Here is a 24,030-nt window from a genome sequence, read left to right as displayed (position 1 = left end):
AAGACCCACTTCCAAGACCAAACCAAATGTGGTCCCTTCCCAGCCACAAATCCTAGTAATGCAAGCTTCCATTTCTCTACTGTGGCACTATTGCTTCTTGGAATCAAGAAATTTTGTGACAGTGGCTGTCCTGTGCGTGGTAAGGTATTAACAGCATTCTGGCCTCTTCCCTCTAGATGTCAGTAGCAGACCTCTGCCCCCCAGTATTACAAACAGTCAAAGATATCTGTAGATATTGCCCAATTTCCCCTGACGGGCAAAATAACCTTTGTTTGACACTCAGTATGCTGACACTTTTACAATCTTCTTGCCAACAGAACCCTGTATTAAACGTCTTTGTGCATCTCCCATCCACGCACAGTGCCTCCTACCGCCATGGATAATGCTTGGGCCAGAGAAGACGCACAGACTTGTGTCCTTAGAGAACAGGATGCAGCCAGCAGCACCTTTTATTAGACCTGCTAGAAAAGGTAGAGCTTCACTTTTATCTTTTTTTTTCTTAGATTTTTATATCAGTATATTTTATTTAATGTTTTATAATTTTATAATTTTAATTTTTTAAAAATTTTACTAATACATAATGTACTCTTTGCAATAAATAATGATTACATTCGCCATGGAGCACTGACACATGTATATGAAATCTCTCAATTCTTTTCCCTCCCCTTCACCTGTTTTTTATTTTTTGTGGGGTTTTTGTTTTTGTTTTTGTTTATTTAGGTTTTTGGGGGGGTTTTTTCCCCATTTTTGCCAACATCAGATTTATTTACCAGCCACACTAACAGGCCAACAAACTAAAAAACACAACAATTATGCCTTATCAAGGTAATTTTTAGCTACACTGGCCATGCTGAGTCACTGTAACTGTTTTCGCTCAGATCTTCACTTTTTAAAAGAGATGAATGCCCCACTAGTGTGACTCCTCCTCGCTAACATGCTCTTGTGGCTCGTTTCAGATGACATGGAAGGTCAGAAGCTCCATTCTCAGAAACAGAATTGCTAGTAGACTGGATTTATTTAGTGGCCTCCCCGTCCCAGGCCCTGTGCTAAGTGAACCCTGTGCATTGATCCACTTTACTGCAGACAAGTCCCACAACAAACTAGAAAGCTAAGGTGTGAAGCTGGGTGCAGTGGCACATGCCTATAATCCCAGCTCTCTGGGAGGCTGAGGGAGGAATGAGTTTGAGTCCAGCCTAATCAGTTTAAGGATTTAGCAAACCCTGTTTCAAAATAGAAACTAAGAAGACTGGAGACATAGCCAATGTGAAGTCCTCAGGTTAAAGACAGAAAATGAAAAAGACAGCCAAGGCGTGGGAATCTCAGGTACTTGCCCCCCAAAGAGCAGGCATTTGAGCCCAGGTTCTCCATCATTTAGGGCAGAAATGTGACTCCAAGCTATTAAACACATCTTGCCTTGTAGCAGCATGCTTAGTGTTCAAATGAGATTAGCTCACGTTGTTAGTGATTTATTAATGTGCCACTCCGTCTTCTAAGTCTTTTATATGCATTGTGTCATTTATTGTCCGAATAACATCTACTATTTCAAGGTCATTGTGATGAAAAGCAGCTGTTGTATTATTTCAAAGCCTAAATTCGGGCCCCAGCACTGACATCCATTTTTACCTCCAGGGGGAAAAAAAAAAAAAAACTTGGAACAGCACCCCTGCCAACCACAATGGTTTGCTGGAAAAATAGGCAAAAGGGAGCATGTGGAAAAGCTCCATACAACTTCACAAACACACAACTTCAGAAACACTGACCTTTTCTTTTATTTCAGGGCCCTGAAGTGAGTGCCCACCATGGAAGGACGGAAGCTTCCATTTCCGTAACTTGTCCTTGGCCACAGGTCTCTCCAGGGGAGACTCCTGGGGTCCTACTGGTGGTGAAGGATGCAACTTCCCAACCTCCCTCCAGACTAGGGATCAAATAAAAAAATGTATAGTGTCATTTTTGCAAAATTTTGCCCCCCAAAGATAGGGTAGAGTGGCTGCCACCAGTCTTACGCAACATTAAATTGATATCTGGCAATACCACAAAAGTGAAAATTTAAAAAGCCATAGCGTAAGATAGAAAGCATGGAATATTTCACTCCTAGTGTCTACCAGTTAAAAGGAAAAGACAAATCATCTGTTTTAGAAGAGATAAACACCCTAGTGGAATAACTCCTATTCAACACGCTCTGTCCCATTTCCGATGAGGTGGAAGGTGAGGATGAGGCAGGAGATTGCTGGGTATTAAGGTCCTGGCTGCCCAGCAGCCACCAGATTCATGCTGTGACTTAACCCTCAGCCACACACTCAGTGACAAGTCCACAAAGCCGCTGTTATGCATTTCAATTAAAGTCTTAGGAACTGGGAATATTTCACTGTATGACCAACAGTTTCAGGGATTCTGACAGCAGTGACATTTAGAGGAAGAAATGCCAAGACACACATCGAAGAGATGAACACTTGATACTGTCTGCTGCGGGCTGTGTGCAAGTGCAAATCATTGCATTTTCATTATCCTCCACCATGTGCCTTTCTGGAGATCCATTACCACTGCTCTATCCTCAAGTCTACCTGGTTTCGATTGTTCGTAACTCCCTGCCATTGCCAGGTCCACGCAGGGCTGTGTAAATACTTGAGCAGAGGAACAATTAGACCTGCAGCTGAAACACTAGTCCAGAGAGAGAGGTAGGGTTACTGCCTTCTGTAGCACACTCCACTGCACCAAGCTTGGCAAGCATTGTCCCTGCAAAGGCTTCTGGATGTGAGTGTAGCAAACATGGGCTGTAAAGACAGGCGCTGAGGGAGGATGACAGGATGGACTCAGAATCCTGAAGTGTTACGTTTGGAAGAGGAGCCGTGGAGCAGGGCACTGCTGAGTGTCCAGAAGATGTCAGCCACCTGCAGCATTGCCCAGAGGGCCTGAGGATGACCGGTACCCACTAGCATGCCCGGATGGTTCAAAAAGGCGTGGTACGGGCTGGCCTCTCTACTCAGCTTCTCCTCCTTCCTCCTGCTCATCGTTGCTCTGACTGTACCCCACTGGCTGAGTGGGAAAATCCTTTGTCAGACAGGAGTGGACTTGGTCAACGCCACAGACCCAGAGCTGGTCAAGTTCCTTGGGGACATTTACTACGGGCTCTTCAGAGGGCGCAAGGTGCGGCAGTGCGGGCTCGGGGGCCGCCAGTCCCGGTTCACAAGTGAGTATGTTGGGGGCGTGAAAGCGGACTTAGACATAGATTTCTTTTGTAATTTGTAAGAGTGCTTATGTCTGTGGAATTCACAATTGCCACAGTGTAAGGCATAAGGTCAAAGTTTATAGGAAGCCAAGAGTTTTTGTTCAGCACCAAAACTTCTTTTAAAGAACACCAAGACTTATTTCCTTTTTTAATAGAGGCATCTAGAGACATTAGACAAAGGGATCAGTATACTTTGGTAGTTTACCTTTGTTAACAATATCTATTAAAATATTAAGGGCTCAGCTGTATTAGGCATTCCACTAATGGCGCCTTACAGCAAGCTCAGAAAGAAGGCATGATAAATTTCCCATTTGCAGAGCGGTACACTGAGGCTTGAGAGGTTACATAATTTCCTTGAGTAATTCAGCTAGGAAACCACAGAACCAGTGCCAGACACCAGACCCATGCCATGTGACTCGTATTCTGAACCACAAACCCTCAGGTATACACGCTTGCAGAAATGAATCTTCAGAAAAAAGAAGCAAAAGGAGCTCTGTCCCAGGTGCTGGGATCAGACGATGGGGACTGAAGCTCCTTTGGCTGGCAGAGGCCTGGGCACAGTCTTTGGTGAACTGTTTGTGGAATGTGAGCGGCACCAACCATGGCCTGCGTTCAGTCTTGGTTCAGAGCACTCAAGATGTAAACAGAGCAGCCAGCAAAGTCAGAAACGGGAATCCGAGCTGGCCTTAGGAAGGATCTTCCAGGAACAAAAAAAAAAGATCTAGATTCTCTTAAGCCTGTATTTTTTTTCCTCCAAGTTTTAAAATCAAAAAGCTAGATGGCTAGTGAGAACAGTGTCCAGCAAAACTATAATTTGTCGAGAACTTTATCTGTCACCTGATTTCTGTATCTGAGTGTTTAGAAACCTGACCAGGGCACCTGTTCTCATGTACAGAACAGACAGCTGGAATCATTGACAAATGTATGATAGATGGTCATCATTTGCACACATGAAGAAAATACACATTTTTGTTTGTTCAAGAAAAAACATGAGCACATTTATATTTACTCACCCACTAAATTGGACTCCAAATATTAGAAAAATAGCTCTGTTCACAATATGACCTAAAGGTAGAAAAAAACACAAGAAAAAAAATTAGGAAAATGTCAAAAAGTGACTGTGACAGTTTTATGCAGTACCTGATTCTAAACTGGATTCCCTGGCTAAAAGATGTCACTGTGACACTTGGTAAAACTTGGATGAGTATGAAGGTTACCCAGCAGTCACCTGCCGGTGGCACCCTAATGATAAGACCCCTGGCATCCTCAGCTCACATTAATTTCACAACAGATGAATAGCTTTCAGAGCTTTCTGTTCCCCCTTTGGAAGGACTCCATAAATCTCCCTTCTCTCTATTTCTCAGGCCGCCCATGGGCACCATTTTCCCGGCTCCTCTAACATGCTCTAGTCCTTGGAGCATCAGAGCTGTGGGACAAGCACAAAGGAGACCTCGTTTCTAGCCCAGAATAGGATGGTTTCTGAGAATGCTTCCTTTCCTGCTGCCTTGAGGTGGTCTCAGTGGAGGCCTTGAGCACCTGAAACATAGACGAAGTCTTGGAAGAGATCCTCATCAGCCGTTCTCACAGGGAGCCTTGGGCCCAGGCTCCTCCTGGGTTACCTGATGGTACACCACTGCAGTTTGGGACACTGCAAGTATTGCTATGCTCTCTGGTGCAATCCAGTTTCCTTTAGATTTACAGCACTTAATTGCAGCATAGCAGCTATGGGATAGTCAGTCTCCCACCTCTAACTTGGAGTAAGAATTTACCACATACATTTGATCTGTAGGAAAGCATTACTGTTTGCAGGACTGTGTGCAAATTAGCAGAGATGAGGATGGGGAAATGCTTTGTAAATTATCAAACAGAGGAGTTTTTATGGGGCCTCATTTACAAATAGTGTCTTTTCTCACCTTCACGGAGGCCTCCCAACGAGCTGCCCAAGGGAATCAGTTCCCACATCAATCACAGGGAAGACAAGGCACTGTTCATCACAAACAGTTGAGGTCCTTTTTCCATATCTAGAGCTTTTGAAATAAAAGCAAATTAACCTGTCTGTTCAGGTGGCTGGAACTAGGAGTAAATAAATATTAAGTTAGCAGTGCCTGTAATTCATCTGCTGAGAATTTACAGGCCAGGTGCTATCAGGAAAATAGGGAAGAGCAAAACAGACAAGTGCCTGCCTGCCAAAAGGAGAACTAGAGTGCCCACTAGGCTTGAAGAACATTAGTCTCTCAAGCCCTCACCTGTGGCTGTGACAATGCTAAATGAAAGATTTTTATTGTGTCCCTTTTTTCTGACAAAGAAACTGAAATCGGAGAACTCAATACACAGAATAAGCTCTGCAAAAACAACTAATATAAAGTATCTTGCAGTTTTTAGTTCTCTTGTTCCCTCTCTACTTTCTAAGCCACAAACATCCCTCCAGAGGCCAGCTCCTGGGTATGACTCGAAATGCTATGCTGGGGCAAAAAGGACTCCCAGTCTCCTCTAGGCTCAGGGACAAATAAGTTATCTAAGTTTTAGATGCTGGTAGATTCATTCACCAGTTCTGGGATTCAAGGGAAGTAGCTGTGGTGCATATGAAATACAAATATTTATTCAGATTCAAAATAACACCTTCAGAATTCAAGCTACAGGGTGATTAAAATCGTAAACCTTTACTTTCCTGATTCCTGACTTTTCTGTTATAAGCCTTCTAACAAAGAAGGCAGCACTTCCTGGCTGAGTGAACTTAGCTAGGCAGTGTGGCTTCTCTGAGCCTCAGTTTCCTCATGTGTAAAAGTGAGAGAGGGTGACCATGAACACTGAAAGAAATAACATGTATGAAGCACCAGACACATGGTTGCATGCAATATAGGCAGCAGAGATCATTTGTGGCTGGGAACTTAAATTTCTTTGTTAAGTCAGAGACAGCTAAAACTCTTGGTAATTGTGCAAACACAAAAAGCCAGTGAACAACAGCATTCTTGGGGCAGCTCTGTATGACAGGGACAAATGGAGAGTTACCCTCAAAAACAAATGGAAAGAAACAGTGCGTTGAAACTCTCAAGGAAAGACTTGAATTTCTAAACAGTGATGCATATAAGCAAGTACTGAGAGCTCAGTTCACCAGGAGACCCTGATCCTAGGTCATGGCACATGGATGGGACTGGGGAAGGACATATGATTCATTCTTTTCTAATGAAGAGTTTTTAAAATTTATTTCATATCCTTCCTACTAACAGAGGCTGAGTTGGGTACTCTTTATATCCCTCTCTGCCTCACACTATAATCCCAAAATACATTTTTATTTCCTGTCCCTCATCATTCTAATCAGATTATTTCTCAATATTTTTTTAAATCAAGTCTGGTATGCATTTGTATTGTTATGCATATGTTGTAAGTTCTTTTTAAAAGATGCATCATGTGATGTGGTTGTACCTTTATTTACTAAATCTACCTCTGTTGATTTATGTGTTGGTTTTTCTCCAGTCTTTTGCTATTGCAATAGACTTCAAATGTATAGAGTTTTGACTACATGTAGGGCTGTATCTGGAAAATACATTCCTGGAAGTGAAATTGCTTTGATAAGATGTTTCCAAACTGCACTCTGAGGTCATAGGAGTTAATATCACCACAAGATCTGAGAGTACCTTTTCCCTAGACCATCATCAGCACAATATATTAAACATTTTGAACTTTGATAATCCCATTATTTTCCATTTTAAGAATTTAAAGAAGGTTACTGTGCTACTCATGTGTCCAAGGAACTGCATGATCAAGAAAGGGAGTAGCAAAACAATTAGGTAATCAAGTGTTGGGAATAATAGTACATTGAGTGTTTGGAAAGAAGTGGGCAAAATCTAGTATAGATAGAATGGAAGCACAGGAAAGAGAGATGCCTCAGAAAGACGAACTCCCTGGAAGGAGCTCATCTTCCCAGGTACAATTTCCAAGGCTGGTAAGATAACAATATGTAGATAACAAGAAATGGAAATTCAGGACTGGAAAGAAGTTAAATCAGAACTAGACCACAAACGCGAAGCTCCTGGAAACTTGTACACAGAAAAGACACCTTTCAAGAGAAGGGCAAAAATTTTACTTCCAAGGCTTGGAAGATACCAACCATCATTGACTAAAAAAGAGATAGGTGGGCAAAGCAAGGAGCCAGCAGGGATAGGGTCAGAGGGTGAGATAGAACCAGAGATACAATGAGTCCTGGCCCCAGGGAGGGATGGGAGCCCATGAGGGGCTGGGCACTTATGTCCAGTACAGGGATGAAATCATCAAATGGACCCAGACTTCACCAGGAGACATTCATCAGAAACCCTGGAGTTGCAGAGGAATGGGCACGCTCAGGAGTTCTTTGACTTGTTACTTTAAATTCTCCACCTGTAATTACTGAAAGCTGGCTTGAGACTCTATGCTAGGTGATACATAAGATTATAATCCTTTCTAGAGTTTAGGGTTGCCTTGCCCAAAGATAAAGGACTTAATCTCCAAGCTTTTGATTAAAGGAAATTTTTGTGATCTCCCTCATGTCTCTCTCCCAGGGATGGAATGAGATGATGGAAGGCACGTGTACAGAACATGACCCATGTCGGTGCTCAGCAAAAGCTTGTAACCTTCCACTCCTGTGCAGCCATTACTGTCACAATGCACTGTTAAAGAAACCGAGGCTTTGAGCAGCGGTGTGACTTCCCCAAGTAAGGCAGGAAAAATAACAGCAGTGTCCACATTGCCATTTTTGAGAAGTGATTCTCTCAGGCATTATTTGAAGTACTCAAGTATATTATTTTTTTCTTTTTTTAAATTTTATTTTGAAAATAGTAAAATACAACAGAACAAGACAGAATAAAGCCAACTAAGATCATACAGTGAAATTGGTACAGAACTTCACAGCAGGTTATCGGGATAACAGTAATAGGTATGACAGTATATTTCATTATCTTTATAATAGTTGTTCTTTCAATCACGTATGTCAAAATAAAATGAAATACAGAACATTATAGAACTTATCAAAATAGAATATTGAATAGAGCAGTACCATTAATCAGAATAGATCAAAACAGTAATAAAAATATTTGCCTTCAAAGAGATGGTAGAAGGAAATATCCCTTATTTGCTATGATCAACCTCCCAGGAGATGCTCAGATTTCTGGTTCCCATTTGCTAACGGGGGGGGGGGGGAACAAGAGAAAGGGGGTAGGGGAAATGGGATGTTTGACTCTAGGCCATGCACCAGTAGGTTCACTATTATTTATCAGGGAGGCAGGCTGGTTACTTAGTTTCCCAGCTTCATAAGTTTCAACATGGTGTGGATCTCAGGAGCTGCTGGAGGTTCTCCCCCTGGAGGGGCCTGAGTCTGCCACACTGCAGCAACTTACCAGGGAGGGGAGCTGCTTGCTTGGTTTCCCAGCGTCCTAAGTTCCAACATTGTGCGGATCTCAGAAGACACTTGTGGTTCTCCCCCTGGAAGGCTCAATTATATTATTTCATCTTTATAGCTGGTACTGGTAGCAAGTATATATAAAAGAAATACTAATGCATATTTCACAAAATTATTCTTCTACATCCTATGGAAAATGAACATTTTCATGAAGTACTGTGTAGCATATGAATCCTCCCTTATACTTGAGGACAGTAACATCAACTCTGCCAAGTCAGTGTCCAGGGTTTGTGTGTTATCAGTTTACAGTCGACCCCAGAGCTATAAGGTCAGTACACATTAAGTTGCCAGCTAAGGCATATTTGGGACTTGTGTCCTCTCCAAGGAGGAGATTGCTGGTCAGCTGATAAACAGCAACTCCAAAGACCAGGAGTACATCCCAGAAAATGTCTTGGTTTTTGGAAAACCCAGTGTTTCCCATCTTTCTGTCACCCTCCTCTACCAAAGCCCTCCTGGGAAGCAAGCTTGGGTTTTCTATGAAAATGGGATGAACTCTGACACTGAACTATGGGCCACGTCTTCTCTCTCCAGTCTTCCCACACCTGGTGAAGGAGCTCAACACCGGCCTTCATGTGACAATTTTGCTGCTCCTCTTCCTGGCCTTGGCCCTCGCTCTGGTCAGCATGGGCTTTGCCATCCTCAACGTGGTCCAGGTACCTTATCGAGCAGTCAATGGCCCTGGGGGCATCTGCCTGTGGAACACCCTGGCAGGTAAGAAACCTCCTAAGGAGAGAAATTCTTGTCCACACTGTCACCAGGCTAAACTCCAAATAGTTGGGCAGAAGGTGTAAAGGAACTAAATTGTCTCCTTGACCTTCACTTCCCAAGACCTAAGATCTCCTTGGTGGCCTCAATATCCTCTTTACTAAAATAACCACATTGTTAGGGTGTATGAATGGCTGAAGAGTAGCACTTTGAAGAGAGATCTGGTTGATAGGGCAAACAGGAGACAGACATCAGGGGATGGGGAGAAGGGTGAGGAGCTTCTGCTATAACTGGTATTACAGGGAGGGCATCACAAATGATAGAGAGGAGGGACACTGCAGGAGAGCAAACCACCTGTAAAAGGCTGATCCATTGAGACTTCCCATGGAGAAAGGAGCAATAAAAGGCCATTGAGCTGCCAATGGCGGTGGACCCCCCCACACACACACACACACACATCCCTATTAATACAGATGCAGCCCTTTGACTGAACTTCTCTGCTCTCACTTCTCCAAACACATACCAGGTACCTCGCCCTGATACAGGATGGATGCTATTTATTGAGCGTCCCCCAAGTGCCAGGCATGGGCCTAGGGGTTTTGCACAGATTATTTCATTTTTGCCTCACAGTTCCAGGGAGGAAGCATTCTTAGACTCACATTTGCAGATAAAGAAACTGAGACTCAGAGAAGGTAAAAGCCACACAGCAATGAGAAGTAGAGATAACATGCCAACTCTAGTATAAGTGACTCTAAGCCCTTTGTCTTTTCATTGATTTGTGCTCTTATTTGTGACCATTATGACTGGTTCTCCAAGTAAAAAACGTTTCCAATACAAAGTTGTATATGTACATGTGTGTTGTGATGTGGGTGTGTATTGAGATACAATATCACATTTAATTTTACATATAACAAGCTATCTGTATTGCAAGTAGCAAAATCCCCCAAAACAAAAGCTGTCTAAGAAAACCCATGTCAAATGGTAAAGATTCCATTATGGCACCGTATGTTATACAGATTCCACTGCCCATACCTTATTCAAGGTGACTAGGAAGTACAAAGACAGGCAGTGTTATTCTGTCACAGTGAAATGTTTCATCAAGAACCAGTTATTGAGTATTTGCTTGTGCACAGATGCTGGCCACCCTGTAGGGTCATCTATATATGTGGCTTGGCCTGGCCTACTTGGACTTTCACCATCACTGGCACATAAAGAGTACTTACGATGTATTTATCTCTTCCAATATCCTTCCTCAGAGAGATAAGATTCAAATTTTACTGATGAGCATATAAAAAGCAGCAGTCAGACAAAACTTCAGTGTCAAAGACTAAAACTAGAAATACTTTCAATGAATAAATTTCACATGAGGTTTTATAGTAAGCACATAAGGCAAGAGTATAAAGATGTCCATGAAATGGTGCTTATCACAGAAATTTATAATATTAAAAATTAGAAGTCATCTAGATTTCCAGAAATAAAGTCTTGCTTAAATAAATTACAGTATCACCAAAATAAAATATTACAGTGCCATTTGAAATTGTGCTTAAAAAATTGTGCTGACAGTATTTAACATGCAAAAATGTTCAAATGAAGGGGGAAATCAAACTTAAAATCAAAGTGAGCAGCATACTAATTTTATTAAAGAGAAAAAATAATATATACTGTACTAATATGTTCAAACTGTTTAGACTTGATTTTTAGGATAAAAGTAAATTTGTAGTTTCCATGTTTATGATTGACTCTAGTATCCAAATTTTCTTCAATAAAGATGTAATAGTCTGTAATATTGAGGACATTATGCTACTTGAAATCAGCCAGTAACAAAGGACAAAAAAACTAATAAATATGTTTTTTAACATTAGTTTAAATCAAAATAGAACAGAGAGAGATACAAAGAGATAACCAATTCTTAAGAAGGTCAAAGTTTCGAATAAATGACAGAGATTTAAATAAGTGAGATATGGAATTCCAGACTTTCCCCGTTGATTAGCCTTTCCTCTTGTGCCCTTCCTCCCCTTATGTTCTCTTGATATTCTTACTCATGGAAAGAACAAACTGAAAGAGGAAAACAATGGTCCAGCCCCAGCATGTAACCTCAGTCTGCAAAGCATGACTTTGTTACCTTCACTCACCCAGCCACGTAGAGATCTGGTACTTAGAGACTGATAAATGTGGATCTCCTAGAGATCTTATTTTCTTTGTTACTAAGACACAGAGGTTTCAGTCCATAGTCAGCTGGCTGCAGGACAGCATGGCAGAGGGGCACAGCAGGCTCATGGCAGGGCAGACAGAAAGAGAGAGATCAAGGAAGGAGGAAGGTCGCGTAGACATATTTACCCTTCTAGGCCACGTGTACAGTGACCTCTTCTCACCAGGTTTCACCTCTGACATCACACTCAGCTGCAAGTCCTCCCATGAACTAATCCAATGATGAGTACCACACCTCCATGATCCAGTCATCTCCTCACCTATGAACTCATGAGGTTTTGGGGGGACATCTAAATATAAGAAATAACAGATGGCACTAAAAGGAAAAAACTCCAGGGGAATCAGTCCATCTGATACAAAAAAAATTTTTCCCTGCTCAACCCTGATTCTTATCCTCACAGTGTGGGCTACCCACTGCTTTCAAAAGCAAATTAAAATTTATGTTACCCTAGTAATTCTTTCAATCCAAAATGAGTATGCATGGCACAGAAACGTCCCTTCACACAGAGCCCTTCAGCTGCAGAAAGGAGCTGTGAATGAAGGGCATCTCTTGGGTTTCAGGTGGAGTCGTGGCGTTAGCCATTGCCAGCTTCATGGCCGCGGTGAAATTTCATGATCTGACTGAACGAATCGCCAACTTCCAGGAGCGACTCTTTCAGTTTGTCGTGGTGGAGGAGCACTACGAAGAGTCGTTTTGGATCTGCGTAGCCAGCGCTTCCGCCCATGCTGCAAACTTGGTTGTGGTGGCGATCAGTCAGATTCCCCTGCCGGAGATCAAGACCAAAATCGAAGAGGCCACGGTCACAGCCGAGGATATCTTATACTAATCACCCACCCCTGCCCATATCCTTTCCTGAGTCAGTTCTGCAGTGAGAATGGGGACCTCACTTCTTTGCAGCCTCCTTATTTCACCTTCCTTCAGGGGTGGCTGGCTCAGACAGGAAAAAACTCCCCCAGAATTCCTAGAATTCCCACGCCCCCCTTCATGGCCTTGGAGCTGGAGATTCATGCCTGCCCGTGTGACAGTGGACAGCTTACCTAATGTCTACCTCTCAGTTTCCTCTCTTGTAAAATGATGATAGCTACAACTTTGCAGGTTTGTTGTGAGGATTAAGTGGGTAATGATGTTGCGAGCAGAACATTCTAGAAATTTAAGGTATCGTATACAAGGTGTGATGGGAATACATGGTGAATGTTTAAATTTTTTAAAAATTATTTTAGTAAAAGACACATCATTAAATCCCCACAAAATGCTTCGCCTCGTTTCTAACACACTTACCCATTATTCTTGCCACTTTCTGAAGCAGTTCTAGAAGTCCTCTTTCATGAGTGTGCTGTTTTCTGAAGTGTGATTTTAAAAAAAAAGTACAGGAATACTGCTGCTGAGTGTCACCCAATGACAGAGAGAAACAGGAAACATCACAGTGGGTTCTGATATACCTTATTCACCAGATTTGACACTGCAGGACTTCTTACTCTTCCCCAAAGTTAAAATGACCATGCAAGATAAATGTTTTTAATTGACTCCAGACACTGAGGCAGCCACATCTGTGCAACTAAAGACACTCTTGAAAGAGGACTTCTAAAACTGCTTCAGAAAGTGACAAGAATGGTAAAATAGGATTGTTAGAAGCAACAGTATTTTGACAGAGATTAATGGCAATGTGTCTTTTACTGTAATTTTTTAAAAATTAACATTTCCTGTATTTTTTAATCATACCTCACATACTCCAATAAATATCTATGGGCTTTTGACCAATTCCATACAGCAGAGAGATGAAAACAGAAATATGATGATAGCTTCATCTTTCCACGGGAAACAAGAATTGGTTAGCAACAGCATCACTAATAATTAAAGTAACTACCTTTTTAAAGTAGCTTTTACATGCTGGACACTGTTCTAAGAGTTTTACACATGTTAACTTCTTGGCTCTTCACTGAAAAATTCAGATGGCTAGTAATATTTTAATTTTATTTGACAGGTGACAAAACTAAGATACAGAGAAACTGGTTAACTTGCTGAGATCTGGAACTAAATCTAGGAAGACTGGAAGTAGAAGCTATACTTTAAACCACTTTGGTAATCTATTCTCTGGTGTACGAAGAGCTGCAATGCAGTGTGATAAAGGCTAAACTAGAACAGGCATAAAGGACAAAGGAAGGAATTAAATCTCCAGGATGGGATGCACGGTATTAAAGTGTCAGGGAGCTAACATTTGATCTGAACTGTGAAAGATGAGTAGACTTTTTCCAGTGGCATGGAGAGGGCATTCCAGGGTGCATCAGGAAGACGGGGCAGCACATGAAAGGCCAAGGAGACCACAGGCACACGAATGGTCGTTGGGATGAGATGCTGCTCTAATTGACATTGGGGAAACCCAGATGTTTCATGTTGGGTTTTCCTAATTAGTGCTGTGATGCTTAATTTTCTGTGTCAACGTGGCAGGGCCAGAGTACTCCAAACATGTGGTCTAATCTAGACATTTTTCTAAAGATATTTTGGATGAGATCAACACTTCAGTTTTACCTTCCATAATCTGAATGGGCCCCATCCAATCCATTGAAAACCTTAATGGAAAAAAGATTGCCCTTCCTGAAAGGAGCAAATTCTGCTAGCACACTGCCTTTGGATCTGAACTTTAACCCTTTCTTAGGTCTCCAGGCAGCTGGTCTACCTGCAAATTTTACACTTGTGACACCATAATGATGTGAGTCAATTCCTAAAAATTTCCCAAAAATTACATTCTCCTCTATCTCATTCTCTCTCCTTTCCTCTTTCTTCCCTCCCCTTCCTTTCCTCTCCCCACCCCTTTCTCTTCTCCATCTCTCTGTCTCATTCTGCATCCTCCTCTATTTCTTTCTCTCCTTAGGATCTTCAGTGAATTGATTCCAGAAACTACCCCAATACCAAAATCTATGGATGCTCAAATCTTCTATGTAAAATGGCATAGTGTTTATATGTAACCTATGTACAACATCTTCCCATATAGTTTATATCATCTTATACTACCTAAAACAATGTAAATGCTATGTAAATAATTACTACACTGTATTATTTAGGGAACTGTGACAAGAAAAATAACCTGTCTATATTTAATAAACATGCACTATTGTAGGCCTATCTTTTCAATTCTTGGTTATATGCATGAGTGCAGGAATCCAAGAATATAGAGAGCAGACAGTACACAAGCTCATGTCCACACACACACTTACCTGTGTTACTCTGCATAAGCCTAATACAGAAAATTTTAATCAATTTTCCATGATGCCAGTTGGGATGAATCTTTTTCCAGGTCTCCTACCTTCATGTCAAGAAAATGCTAGCTAATCCTCCAAGTTGCATCCAAAATGCCACCTGACTGGGTGACTTCAGGAAATTTTCATACCATTTCTCTACTTATGGTTCCCTGCCAAGCCCATCTGACTCTTCCAGCCCTCTATCTCCAGGCCAGTTACAACTTCTGTATTATTTATGGTCTAATAAAGGTGGCACATGGCTAGGAGAGAGATCTAGAAGATATCAATAGACTACCATGCTAAGTAGAACACAAGAAAATGTTGATATCGTGCCATGTTGAGCACAAAATCCTGCTGATGGAATCGTTTTTAAAAAACAAATACAGAAGTATCTGACAACAGTTTCTAAGATAAGTAACTGAGGATCTTGATATGCTTATTCATTCAAAAAGTATTGAAACTGGATCTAGGTCTTTGGAGAAGAAGAGATCCGAGGGTTTTATTGTCTGAGAAGCTGGGGATGATGCATAAAGAGACAACTGGTGATGAAGCTACTAAAGAAGTTGGCACAGCTGTATGTAGTCTTAGGTCACTGCCTTCAGACATTGCAGATGGTTTTATAGAAAGAAGGCAGAGTTTTGTTCCTACGACTAGAATTGAGGTTGATCTTCATCAAGCCTGATGTGTTCCAAGGAGCCAAATGCAGGCTTGGGTATGTGTGTAAGCTTCTAGTAACACAATCCAAAACTTCTGAAAGAATTTCAGCAGCTTCTATAACACCTCCAGACTTCCAAATGTTCCTGGAGAGAATGAACATTCCTAAGACCATCTCTCAAGAGATTCCTAAATAGACTTTAGCAAAGTGTAAGTGGAGGGATCAAATATATGGGTCACAAATTTTACTTGTATTAATTACTTGGAACAGACAGGAAATGTAACTCTCTGGTTTTTTTCATATAATTAATTTGGTTGCTTCATGTGTAAAGAAATAAATGCCCAATCCATCTTAAATTCAACCCAACCTGACCATTTGTGCTATCCCTCCAAACAGTGTTCAGCTTTTCAGGGGTCAAGTGGCTGCTTCTTCAGAGAACCTCCCTGGCCCTGCTTTTCTCTTGAAGAAGCTTCCAAACTTATAGCTCTGGGAAGCTCCCACTCTTGGTCCTGGGAGGTACACACTCAATCTTTGGTATGCACCCCTCTGACTGCTTCTTGTCCTGCCAGCTTTCTAGGGCAGTTTGAGGCTGGAATGATTTATGAAATGTTTCCCCACGACTAGTCAGAGCTCAGTCACTACCTGAAAGACCTGTTGACATCTTCCTCTATCACTGGCCATAGACCCCCAAGTGACCACTAGATCATCCCTAGCTCAGCTGTCCATTGGTTCCACCCCAGGCTCTGCTATAGTGATCCCATGGAACCCCAGCAGCCCAGGAAATGCATCTAGTTCCAACACAGCACCCTACCCCAGGGAGTATAGAGGCAGTTCTGCCCTTCTCCTTACCAAGCAACTACCCTGGCTCATTCCTAATATTTCTCCCCCAAATTTTAGACATGAAAGAATCCTTGCTGCTAAGATAAAGTAATCCAAATACAATACTCTGAGAGGCTGCAATAGGTGTATTACAAGTCTGAGCCAGCCTAGGCAACTCAGCAATTTAAGGAGAACTTCTCTGCCTCAATACTTTTACAGTTAAATAAAAGGGACTGAGATTGTAGTTCAGTGTGAAGGCCCTGGTTCAATCCCTAGAACTACAGAGGGAAAAGGAAAGGAAAGGAAAGGGAAGGAAAGGAAGGGAGGGGAGGGGAGGGGGGAGGGCAGGGGAGGGGAGGGGAGGGGAGGGAAGCTGTGCTGTTAATGGAGGATCTTGGGGAGAGCTTGTTTCTTTGGTTTTCCCACCTCTGGAGGCTGATGGTCCCATCCAATAAACACTTGACTTCAGTCTCCACTTCCACTGTACTTGTCATGGTGGCTTCTATCCTCCTGCACCCCACTTGTAAGGACCTTTGTAGGGATACTAGGCCCAGTAAGATAATCTAGAATATTTTGGAGGGACATTTCCTACCTACTTCCATAACACTTCTCAAAATTAATATTTCTCCTTCTAGCATTATTCCTGAATAAACTGGAGCCATTTGTAAGAAAATGCAACTTGAATGTAACGCTAATGAAATGAGTCAGACACAGCTTAGGTACCTCATGGTTTCTCTTATATGAGACCCAAGATATAAATAAACTCAAAAGCACAGTGAAAGACAGATGACTGAAAACTGAGAGATCGATCTTTTGCAGAAGGGAGACGACCAGGAGATGGAGGAAGTGGGGAAGGAGGGGGAGGAAGGAGATGTGGAAAGGATTAAGGTGGGTTATGTATGTGCACCAAATCCACATGAGGAATGTAATCGTTTTGTACCACAAAGATGTACAAATACAAATAAAAATTTGACCAAAAAATCCTGAAAAGAAGATAATATTTAGATATAAATCCAGTTACATATAAACCATTTGTGATTACTATTAGGTTAGCATTCACAGTTTAGACACAACTCACCAGGAATAGGGTGCTCACCTACTCCAAATACTTGCACATGATGCCAAGGGCATCCTTGGAAGTCACAGAAGGGTAGAGAGAGCCTGGCTGAGCCCCAGGGAGTCTCAGAGGGACAATGGATTTCAGGCTGCAATGCTGAGAGGAAATGGCCATTCAGAGATGCCCCTGTGGTCACTTTAGATAAATTTCTACCTGGGGAAGATTTTTCATTATCTCTTTCATTCTTCTTTCAGATTTGACTGATAAATTAAAAGAGCTTCAAAATAAAGCTGTGTAACTGGGACTTAGCTGACATCATTGCCATATAAATCTGGTCTCATGTGCTGCCTTCTCATATGATCTCATTTCTTTTTCTCTTGCAGGGTCCACTGTTTCAGCAAACACGGTCACGAGAGGACTGGCACAAGGCTCAGTCCTCACTGTTTGCCACATGCCAGGCTTTGTGCAGCCTTCCACTTGCATAGGTCCCTTCACCCTCATTAAAAACCTTCAGAAATAGTCTATTATTACTCTCTCTTGAGTTAAAGATCTAGAACAGAATTTTCTCAATTGGTAAAATAAACAAATATCATTAGTTGCTCTCTAATTTTCTTTCCAACTCTAAAATTTTAGGATGCTTCAGTGCTATATAAAATATCCAGATTTACCATGAGTAGAGCATCTATTATTTGCCTGGTACGAAGTTAGACATTTCCAGGTATGCTGTTTGTAATATGTCATTACCAATATGGCTAACTGTAGGAAATGACCTGGGTGACTCCCTTTGAATGCAGAACAATTTTTTCCATATTAGTTAAACTGAATCCTGTCTCCATGACTGATAGGTACAGAGCTAGCTATGCTATTTCCTTCTCCCTTCAATTTGCTCTAAGCAATGTGAATAAGGCTGGCTAAGGTACTGATATGTAATCTTGAACACCAGCTGACAGTTTCCTGTTTCCTTGCATCATGTTCCCGTTTATAGGGGAACCCTATAAACGGTTAAGCACAGAGGGATGCCAGAGCCAAAGAACTCCAAAAAAGTCAACTGGATTCGACCCACAAATAAGAGGCTATGACTTCCAGGGGCACAAAAGTTTACATATCAAAAACTAAAGCAACAGCCTAATTCATTCAAATGCTACCTCCATCGAGTTACACAGGTTAGTCTTTCTGCATAATCTTCTTCCTGCACGCCTAGTTTTTTTCTCTCCACCTGGCTGACTCAGCTCAAGGTACTCACATAGTTCCCACATTATCACCGTCACTCATTCCCTCTTCCACGAGCTCACAAACGTTTGGTGAAAACTTGGATCAAGACCTTTGTTGGTATATCCTCACTTGGATTGGACTTGCTACCCATAAGTTTAGTGTCTTGGTGTCTTTACTTTCACTATGGGTTGCATTGGTGATGGTAGATTAAAATTAATCTTCTGGACTTCCAAAAACATTTCTATGGGATTACAAATACAATTTTATGGACTGAAAGGTGGACAAAAAGAGAAATTACACTATTTGTATTACAACATACAATATTTGGATTACAATAGCTAATGATGCTATATATTTATTTTATTTTGTTTCTTTTTTTTTGAGACAGGGTCTCCCTATGTAGTTCAGGCTGACCTTGAACTCACTATATAGCCCACACTGGCCTTCGGCTCAGGGCAATCCTCTTATCTCAGCCTCCCAAGTTACAGGATGATAGGTGTGTGCTACTGCACCTTGCGATGCTATTACACTGAAAATTCCATATTGCAAATATTCCACCCTCCAGTTTCATTATATTTTGATTATATTTGCAGTCTCAGATATCTACAGCTAAGTTCTTGGCTTAATAAAACAACTATGAACACATGGCATGTAATTGTTCCAGTGCTCTGTTTGGGGGAAATAATAAGCAACAATGACAAAGGACACTGCAACGGCAGCAAATTTTCTTTTGCTATTGAACTCCAGGGAAGAATAAATCAGATATAATACATTTTTCTCTACTTTTATAACAATTTTGTTACAAGATTTCTAAGAGAACGCAGGGGGGCTGGAGATTTAGCTCAGCGGCATAAGCACCTGCCTTGCAAGCAGGCAGTCGTGAGTTCAATCCCCGGTACTGATAAAACGGAAAAAGACAAAAAAAAAAAAATTTCTAAGAGGTAGGAAGCAGGAGGGAGAGGATGGGACAAAAGGCATTCATTCTGCTGCCAAGGTGTTTGCAGGAGGCTGGTAGGTTTCAGGCATTGTCAGTAGGGATGGCCGAGGAAGCCCTGCCTGTTCTACGAGCCCAACCTGGTACCACCTAGACCAGCCCAGCTGAGACAGCTGCTATTTATCAGCTGTGTTATCCAGGGGAGAGAGTGTGCATCTTCCTCAGAGTTTCATATTGCCTTGGGCAAGTAAATGTCCACACGGTGAGTGGTCAACTAAACCTACTTTTAAGAGTTCCACTGTAGTAACTCATTCCTTATGATGGGGTTTTTCATTTTGTTAAGTTTGTCACTGAGGAAGCATCATCTGTCATCTCCACGGCAAACATTAGCGAGTCCCTCAGCATTTATCGCACCACGGCCAGCACTGTTTTGTAGCTGAGAAAATAAAGAATGGGAAAGCATGGATTCTAAAATTCCTTTATGTACACATGCATATTTTCCTTTCAGCGTAAGTAGAAACAATACCTCAAAATACATTATATTCAGTTTACTTGAGTTGTACATTCACAAACTCAGCTCCTCCTGAAATTGAAATCTAACTTTTAAATCTTACTGTGTATCTCACAGCACTTGCTTTACTATTTTCTTGATCTCTCTCTCTCCCCCTCTCTCCTCTCTCCCTCTCTCTCTCTCACTCCCTCCCTCTCTTTCTCTCTCCCTGCCTCTCTCTCCTACCCTTCCTCTCCCTCTCCCTCCTCCTTTCTTTTTCTTACCAAAACTGTCTGCATATAAAGTTTTGCTTAACCATTGGAAAGTGAACTGCAGACATCTTACTATTTTACCCCTAAACACCTCACTGTGCATGTCCTAGTGTGTAGTAACTGCACCACAACCATCAAAATCAAGAAATTACACTGACATGGCTACGTTCTGCAATGGACACTGTTACCTCCGTGTTCCCAGTGGTTCTCCTTAAGCCTTTTATGGTTGTTGTTAAGGTTTTCTCTGGACACAGGGTCCAAATGACATTTCGCCTTAATGTCTCTTTAGTCTCCTTGAGGCTACAATAGCGCTTCTGTCCATTTTTGTCACTGATGACTTATAGTTAGAATTTCTTTTTGTTATTTTTTTTCTATTCTTTGTGCTTCTTTATTAAAGCAAGAAACAGGTTCTTAGTACGCTGCCTGGGGCCCTGGGGTCAAGCAATCCTTGTGCTTTAGTTGATTGAAAAGCGGAGGCTAAGAGTGTACAGCACTGTGCACTGTGCATGCCACTGTCCCTGGCTCATACTAGGACTTTCTTTTACTGTTTCATTTTATTTTGTTTGTTTTGTTTTGTCCAGTGCTAGGGGTTGAGCCGAAGGGCTCACGCTCGGTAGGCAAGCACCCTACTGCTGAGCTACATCGCTAGCCTCTACCTTGACATTTCTGAGTGACAGAGTATTTCTTCGCTAGGCTGTCCCTCAATGTGGATTCACCTCATGCTTCTTCATAATTCCACTCAGGTGCACTCGCTCGGCAGGGACACCTGCACACCAGCTGTACACATCTCAGCCCCTGCCTGAAGAGGAGGTGCGTGGCCTTCTGTCCTACTCGGGAAATGGCATCGCCAGGTCTCCTCACTGTGGTTGCTGTTTTTCCCTCCTGACTAGTGGGCGTCTTGTTGAGAGATACCCTAAACCACGTGAATACCTATTTCCATCAATTTCTCATGTGTATTTGCAGCCGTTGATGGTTCTTGCCTAAAGCAATCATTATTACTGTGCTTGCTAAATAGTTCTTTTCTAACTCCATTATCCTTACATACTGTGGAACCATCTACAAAGAGTAGCTTTTCTTCTTGCCTCTTCAGTCCTATATTTAGGTTGGCGCAGACTCATGGAGTCCTACTTGTCTCTGTGCCTTGCTGTCCTTTACTATCCTTTACTTGATGCTCCTATTGCCCTCATTTTGGCCGGCGAGCACTCCCAGCTAGCTCTTGTTCCTTTGGATAGATTCGCACCATTCTTCAAGCATCGTCTTACTTTTGGCTCAGCAAAATTCGAAACTCTTCTCGTACTTTCCCCTCCCAGCCCCGAAATCATCATGGCAGGGTTTTGAGTAGGTGGTGGCATTATCTTTTTTATACATAAGAAATAGAAGCACACGAAGTTGGATACATGGCTATCGATGTCAGAAAAATAAAAGCAAGTCGAAACACTGCATGGAAACCACCAATGAACAATGCCTGGGCTGTTGTGATTGGTGAGAATGCACAAGCTCACACTGGGGAGCGGGGACACTGCTCCCCTACTGTGGAGGACCAATGGCATCTCTACTTGCCAACCTCATCCTTGATAAAATAGCAGAAGAGAGAAAGAAACAGGTGTTAAGGCTGCTGCATTACCTGCTGGAAAACCAGGCATTCCCCATGCTAGGTGTTGGTCAAACACATAGCAGAAACCTCATTTTGCAAATCTTCAACTCAGAGAATGACTAGAAACATTTTATCTACTATTTTGTAAAATAAACATTCATTATCATCGGTGATGTGCTCACTTTGGCAGCACATAGACTAAAATAATTTTTGGATATGCTGTCTCCTTGCTCAGTTCTTACAATGCATGAAAATAAATTTTGTATCATTTATTGGAAATACCATGTGATAAATTACATCATGATATATAGGACAACTTCTAAAAAAATCCTTTTCTGCCAATAATCTTTTAACATTTTTATTGAGGTATCATTTCCACACCATAAACGTTAGCCATCTAAAACATACAGCTCCGCGGTGTTTGCTGCATTTGTAGAATTGTGCCACATCAGCACGTTTCAGAGTGTTTTCACTAACCGTGGACAAGCCTCACACCTGTGAGCCATCGTGCTCCACCCTCCTCACTGCCCCGCTATTTGCAGCCACAAATCTACTTTCCACCATGCTGGATTTGCCTCTTCTAGAATTTCATGGAAACAAAATCATGTCACACGCAGTTGCTGTGACTTATTTCGTTTAGCCTGACATTTTCAAAGGCCCACCTGTGTTGTAAGGCACCACCCCAAAGCTTTCACTCGTCTGTGTGGCACCATAGCATCTCTCATCCTAAATAGTATTCATCCTGTACTTATTTGTGGAAGATGGGGGGGTTGCCAAGTGTCATGGTTTATGTTGTGTCCCCCAGGCCTCATGAGTTTGCATTGTTCATTTGTGATGGTTCATTGTATAGTGCTTGGAATGATGGTGTCAGTGCTCCACCCACATAGGGGTGGAGCCAGGATGTGATGTAATGGCAGGAAGAAGGTATGTCTTTCTCTTTGCTGGTTTGAGTTTGCTGTTGGCGGCCGCCATGAACTGCGCTCCACCCATGCCTGCCTGTCTTGGAGCCAACTGAGTGTGGACTGAAACCTCCAAAAACTGTAAGAAATAAACCTTTCCTTTCCCAGCCTTGGGCTTCAGGTATTTTGTCTCAGCGACAAGTAAAAAGTAACTCAGACACCAAGGATCGAACTCATGACCTCACGCTTGCTAGGCAGGCGCTTGTGCCACTGAGCTAAATTCCTTATTCAGTATTCCTCATGTAAAATAATAGCAAGCCTTTTAAAATTTAATTTATGTATAGGTTTTTCTTTGTAAATTGTAAGGACTACATCAGCATCGAGTCCCATTACTCCCCTGTGGCAGAAATTTCCAGGCTTGTCATTTCAGACAACGCTTTATTCTTCCCATCATTAAAAATAGAATCTGCTTATAAAATCTGAGCCAAGGGGTGACATGTAGCAGCAGTCACTGGAAAGGGGCACACACTCTCCACCCACACAGCTCCAGGGCTGACAGCCCCATGGACAGCCCCAGAAGAGGTGGAAGTCACTGCCTTTGTTCCTCACAAAGGGCCCTGTGACAAAACACAAAGCCAACAGGCTTCCCTGGCAGAAGGCACAGCCCAGCTCCTTGTCACCCCAGCACTTCCTTCTCACTTGCCTTTCTAATCAACAAACCTGGGATTGGTTTTGCTTTTTACGCTTTTTGGAGAAAACATCAAATACATTTAAATATATTTACAATAATGTAATAATCCAGCTTCCGCAGTACCAATTCACAGCTAATCTACATCTTTTTACCTCTCCTGTTTCGCCTTCTTTAACAAAAATTTGTTACTAAAATATTTCCAGATACTGAGTTGATGGCTTCTGCCCTGATCTCCCACAGATTCAAGTGTTTCACTTTTATTTTCAACAAATATTTTGGGAGCATTGTGCTTTGTCCTGAATAAGACACTGTTTGAAGCAGAAACACAAACATTGCATTTGATTATGACACAAAGTTGGGGGCTGGGCAAAGCTGGTCCTGACACAGCCTCCCTCAGGAGGGGAGGGGTTTATAGGGAAAATCATTAGTGTATCGTATGCAGGGTGAGGGACATTTCCAGCCAAGTTGCCCACCAGGATGTGTGCTTAGTTGATACTGCTGTAAAGGTGAGGCAAGTTTAAAGCAGTCACGGAAGGAGACTGGGTAGGCCAGCACCAGCAAGCATGGGCACTTTTCTAAACTCCATTCAGGTGTACTGCG

The 24,030-nt window shown here is 42.1% G+C and overlaps 1 protein-coding gene across 1 annotated transcript; it reads left to right on the top strand.

Moving 5' to 3' along the window:
* The first annotated feature begins 256 nt into the window (after window positions 1-256).
* Window positions 257-15,823, top strand: Clrn2 (clarin 2). The gene is made up of 4 exons (XM_003465036.5): window positions 257-470; window positions 1,778-3,187; window positions 9,189-9,368; window positions 12,132-15,823. The coding sequence occupies exons 2-4, from the start codon at window positions 2,935-2,937 to the stop codon at window positions 12,395-12,397; spliced, it is 699 nt and encodes a 232-aa protein (XP_003465084.1). The 5' UTR covers window positions 257-470; window positions 1,778-2,934; the 3' UTR covers window positions 12,398-15,823.
* Window positions 15,824-24,030: the final 8,207 nt, after the last annotated feature.

The sequence above is a fragment of the Cavia porcellus genome, unplaced genomic scaffold (assembly GCF_034190915.1).
Source record: "Cavia porcellus strain 051 isolate PalLab524CR breed Dunkin Hartley unplaced genomic scaffold, mCavPor4.1 scaffold_18, whole genome shotgun sequence".
NCBI lineage: Eukaryota > Metazoa > Chordata > Mammalia > Rodentia > Caviidae > Cavia > Cavia porcellus.
Note: the sequence above shows the minus strand (reverse complement) of the source record. Positions and strands in the feature narration are given on the sequence as shown.

What these genes read in the sequence shown, in the direction of transcription:
- Clrn2 (XM_003465036.5), top strand. Translation starts at nt 2,935, where the DNA reads ATGCCCGGATGGTTCAAAAAGGCGTGGTACGGGCTGGCCTCTCTACTC. An exon ending in CCGCCAGTCCCGGTTCACAA is followed by an intron (nt 3,188 to 9,188) that starts GTGAGTATGTTG and finishes TTCTCTCTCCAG; the next exon opens with TCTTCCCACACCTGGTGAAG. An exon ending in CCTGTGGAACACCCTGGCAG is followed by an intron (nt 9,369 to 12,131) that starts GTAAGAAACCTC and finishes CTTGGGTTTCAG; the next exon opens with GTGGAGTCGTGGCGTTAGCC.